Here is a 4,625-nt window from a genome sequence, read left to right on the forward strand (position 1 = left end):
CTGTTTTCGAAAGGAAAAAAAAAAACTCAGCTTGCTTGATTGTGAGTGTGCGCATGACTGCTTGAGGCAGAGAGAGCCTTGAGGTGAGCGAACAAACAGTCTTGAGGCAGCGAAGAGTGAGCTCGACTTTCGGCGAGGCAGATCGCAGCCGCAGAGCAAGATGAGCGAGTTGAGAATCTTGAGATGTTTGAGTCTGAGAGCTTAAGGTGAGGTGAGTGAGATAAGACTTGAGAGTTGAGAGTGTCTGAGGGTGTGGGTGGGCTTTCGGCTTAGGGAGTTAGGGATTTAGGGTTAGTTTTTAGGATTTTAGAGGTAATTTAGAGGACCAAAACGGCATAGTTTTGCCGGAAAAGACAAAAAATCTCCAACCGGTTATAAACCGGTTCAACCTTCGGTTTTTTCAGTTTTTCCGATTGGACCTCCGGTTTTTATTGTTCAGTGGTTTTTTAATCATTTCCAGTTTTTTATCATAACCGGACCGGATTTAAGGCCGGTTCTTGGTTGAACCGGTCAGATCGGCCGGTCCGGTCAGATTTTTAAAACTATGGGGGCTACCCTTCCTCGGCAGTTCCAGCAGCCAACCTTCTCCATTTATAATGGCAAAACGGACCTCGTGGAGCATGTGAGCCAGTTTAACCAAAGGATGGTTGTCCATTCTAAGAACAAGGCGTTGATGTGCAAAGTTTTCCCCTCTAGCTTGGGTCTAGTGGTGATGAGGTGGTTCAATGGCTTGAAGCCGAATTCCATAGATTCGTATAGACGGCTGACCCAAGCCTTTGGCTCTCACTTCGTTACAAACATCATAGCCTCACGGCCCTTCAGCATGCTACTGTCTCTGTCCATGCACTACGGAGAGACTTTAAAGGCCTACTCAGGCCGATATTGGGAGATGTATAATGAACTGGAGGGCAATTTTGATGATGTGGCTATTAGTACCTTCAAAAATGGTCTCCCGACTGGACATGGCCTAAGGAAATCTCTGACTGGCAAGCCTGCCACTAGTATGCGCCAACTGATGGATCGAATCGACAAGTACAAGCGAGTGAAGGAAGACCAGCTACAGGACAAAGGAAAGGAGAAGACCATCCCTCAGGAGAGGAAGGATTTTAGGTCGGATCGATACAACAACACCTACCCAAGGAGAGACTTTGTGGGGCAATCTGGAGCAGCCGACACGCAGGCGGTCCAGGCCGTATTCCGAGAGCCAGTGCATAGGGTATGGGCGAAAATTGAGAGTGAGCCATACTTTAGGTGGCTGAATAAGATGGTAGGGAAATCCACGAAGCGTAATCAGAACCTTTACTGCTAGTACCACAGGGACCACGGACATACTACAGAGAACTGCAGGAATCTTCGGAGCTATCTAGACCAGCTAGTCCGAGAAGGAAAGCTGAAGCACCTTCTGCATCACCCTGGTGACCATCAAGGCCAGACCAACCAGGAGCTGAGGAGGGATAATGCCCTGAGGGCGCCCGCAGGGACGATCAATGTAATCTTGGCTGGACCAGGAAGAACAGGCACGCGCCCTTTGCGAGTGTTTTTCGTGGCCCAGATCTCTGCTGACGAGTCCCAACCAGAGTTGAAGAGGGCCAGAAGGAATTTTCACCCAACCTTGAGCTTTTCAGAGGAAGACAAGAGTGGGACCACCTAGCCCCATGATGATGCTCTAGTGATCACTCTCAGAATCGGGGACTATAATGTAAGGAGAGTGATGGTTGATGATGGCAGTGTGGCCGAGGTCATGTACCAGGACCTTTACAAAGGGCTGGGGTTGAAACCAGAGGACCTAACGCCCTATAGCTCTCCCTTGATGAGCTTCGACAGGAAGCTTATTATCCCAAAGGGCATGATCAGGCTGCCCATCCAAACCGGCCAAGAGGTGGTGGAAGTGAACTTTATAGCAGTAGACACATACTCCCCCTACACAGCCATCGTAGGAAGGTCGTGGCTCCACACCTTGGAGGCTGTCACCTCCTCCTTACACCAAAAGGTGAAATTTCCGTAAGGGGATCAAGTTCTCGAAATCCTTAGTAGTCAATCCACAGCAAGGCAGTGCATGGTGACTGCCATATCACGTCGGCTCGATGCACAGCCTTCGGCAATTGCTAAAGAGGGCTTATAGCAATCAAAGACACTGGCGGCGCTTTCTAATGCAGCTGTTGAGGAAGCAAAATGTGAGGATATGGAGAAAGTGGTAATTGGTGATGACCCAGAGAAGTTCTTTTAGGTTGGGGCTCGGCTGCCTCCAAGGAGCAGGAGGAGCTAATTGAGTTCCTCAAAAATAATATTGACGTGTTTGCATGGGATGCTTGTGATGCACCAGGGATTAATCTGTCCTTCATCTGTCACCATCTCAAAGTCAACCCGTCTGTAATTCCCAAGAAGCAGCCACCCCGGCACCCATCGAGAGAGCACGTTGATGCGATTAGGGAAGAGGTGAATAAGCTTAAGCATGCATGGCCTATCAAAGAGGTCTTTTACCCTGAGTGGTTGGCCAACACTGTGGTGGCCAAGAAGAAAAGCGGAAAGTGGAGGGTCTGTGTGGATTTCACTGACCTGAATAGTGCATGTCCAAAAGACCCATTCCCTATGCCTCAGATAGATTATCTAATGGATGCAACTACGAGCCATCCTCAGATGAGCTTCTTAGACGCCTATCAAGGCTATCATCAAATACCACTAGCCTTAGAGGATCAGGAGAATACAGCCTTTGTAACGCCCATTGGGAACTACCATTACAAAGTAATGCCGTTCGGCCTAAAAAACGCGGGGTCTACCTATCAAAGGATGATGACGAGAATGTTCGAGCCGATGTTAGGCAAGAGTATCGAAGTCTACGTTGATGATATGGTGGTAAAAAGTAAGGCGGTTTTCAAACATTTAAGGGACCTCGGCTGCACCTTTGATGTCTTGAGGAAGTAGAAGCTGCACCTGAATGCTTCCAAATGCTCATTTGGCGTGGGATCCGGCAAGTTTTTAGAGTACATTATTACCCACAGAGGAATTGAGGTTGATCCTGACCAAATCAAGGCTATTCATAATCTAAAACCTCCATAAAATCCCAAGGAGGTTCAAAAGCTTACAGGAATGATCGCGGCCCTGAATCGATTCATTTCTAAGTCGCCTGACAGGTGCAGACCCTTCTATCTCCTGATCAAAAAGTGGAAGGGATTTAAGTGGTCCAAGGATTGTGTGGTGGCCTTCCAGCAACTTAAGGAGTACCTATCTCGACCACCTATCATGTCCAATCTTGAGGCCGATGAGGTTCTATACGCATACATCGCTGTGGCACTTCACGCTGTGAGCCTGGTACTGATCTGGGACGACAATGGCGTTCAAAAGCCAGTCTATTACTTCAGCAAGTCGCTACATGAAGCTGAGGTCAAGTACCTGCCCTTAGAGAAAGCTATACTAGCTGTGGTCCACGCTACACGAAAGCTCCCCCATTATTTCCAGGCCCACACAGTGGTTGTCCTGACCCAATTACCCTTGAAGTCTATACTTCGGACAGCTGATTACACAGGAAGGATTGCCAAGTGGAACACAATTCTGGAGGCTTTTGACATCAAATATATGCCCCGGACCTCCATAAAAGGCCAAGTCTTGGCTGATTTGGTGGCTGAATTCACTGAACCACCAGTAGAAATGTTAGCCGAGAAGATAAGCATGGACGAAAAATCAGTTGGGGCAATCTCCATCTTGGGGCTACCGTGTTGGAAGGTATACGTTGACAGCGCGGCGAATTAGAGGGGGTCCAGAGTGGGGTTGGTCTTAGTATCCCCTAAGGAGTTTGTCGTAGAAAAATCCCTGAGGCTCAGGTTCTCGGCCATAAACAATGAAGCCGAGTATGAAGCATTGTTACAGGGGATGGCCATGGTGTAGAAAATGGGAGGAAAAGCAGTGGAAATGTTCTCGGATTCGAGATTGGTGGTAGGCTAGGTAAAGGGAGATCTGGAAGCTAGAGATTCGAGAATGCAAAAGTATCTAAGCCAAGTCAAGCGCTTGCAGTCAGATTTCGATCTTTTCAGCTTGTCACATGTCTTTAGGAGTGGAAATACTCATGCCGATTCATTGGCCACACTTGCCACCTCCTCGGCAGCAGATTTACCTTAGATCATTCTTGTAGAGCATCTGGAAAGAGTAAATGAGATGGCAAAGGGCACGGTCCACATCCATCAAGTTGGGATGGGTCCCAGCTGGATGGACCCCATAGTGAGGTTCCTTAAAGATAATGTTCTATCTGAAGAGAAATCAGAGGTTGAAAAAATACAAAGGAAAGCTTTTCGATTCTGGTTGTCTGAGGACCACAAGTTGTATAAGCGCTCCTACTCTGGACCGTACCTACTATGTATCCACCCCAAGGCATCAGAGTTACTGCTCGAAGAGCTGCACGAGGGGATCTGTGGGAGTCACACAGGAGGAAGATCCCTGTCTCACCGGGCCGTCACATAAGGATATTGGTGGCCGGGGATGCAGAAGCAGGCCCTGGAGTATGTTAAGAAATGTGACCAATACCAAAGGTTTGCCCCAAATATTCATCATCTTGGAGGAGTCCTCAACCCTTTGTCCAGCCCATGGCCGTTCGCTTAATGGGGCGTGGATATTGTAGGCCTTTCCCCAAGGCA

The 4,625-nt window shown here is 48.3% G+C and overlaps 1 protein-coding gene across 1 annotated transcript; it reads left to right on the plus strand.

Annotated features, from left to right (window-relative positions):
• Positions 1 to 544: 544 nt before the first annotated feature.
• On the plus strand, positions 545 to 1,309 carry LOC112022618 (uncharacterized). The gene has a single exon (XM_024055238.1). The coding sequence runs from the start codon at positions 545 to 547 to the stop codon at positions 1,307 to 1,309; it is 765 nt and encodes a 254-aa protein (XP_023911006.1).
• Positions 1,310 to 4,625: the final 3,316 nt, after the last annotated feature.

This window comes from Quercus suber, unplaced genomic scaffold, assembly GCF_002906115.3.
Source record: "Quercus suber isolate HL8 unplaced genomic scaffold, Cork oak 2.0 scaffold_60, whole genome shotgun sequence".
Classification (NCBI taxonomy): Eukaryota; Viridiplantae; Streptophyta; class Magnoliopsida; order Fagales; family Fagaceae; genus Quercus; species Quercus suber.

Bases quoted from the DNA above. Each gene is read 5' to 3' on its own strand.
- LOC112022618 (XM_024055238.1), top strand. From the start codon at position 545: ATGGGGGCTACCCTTCCTCGGCAGTTCCAGCAGCCAACCTTCTCCATT.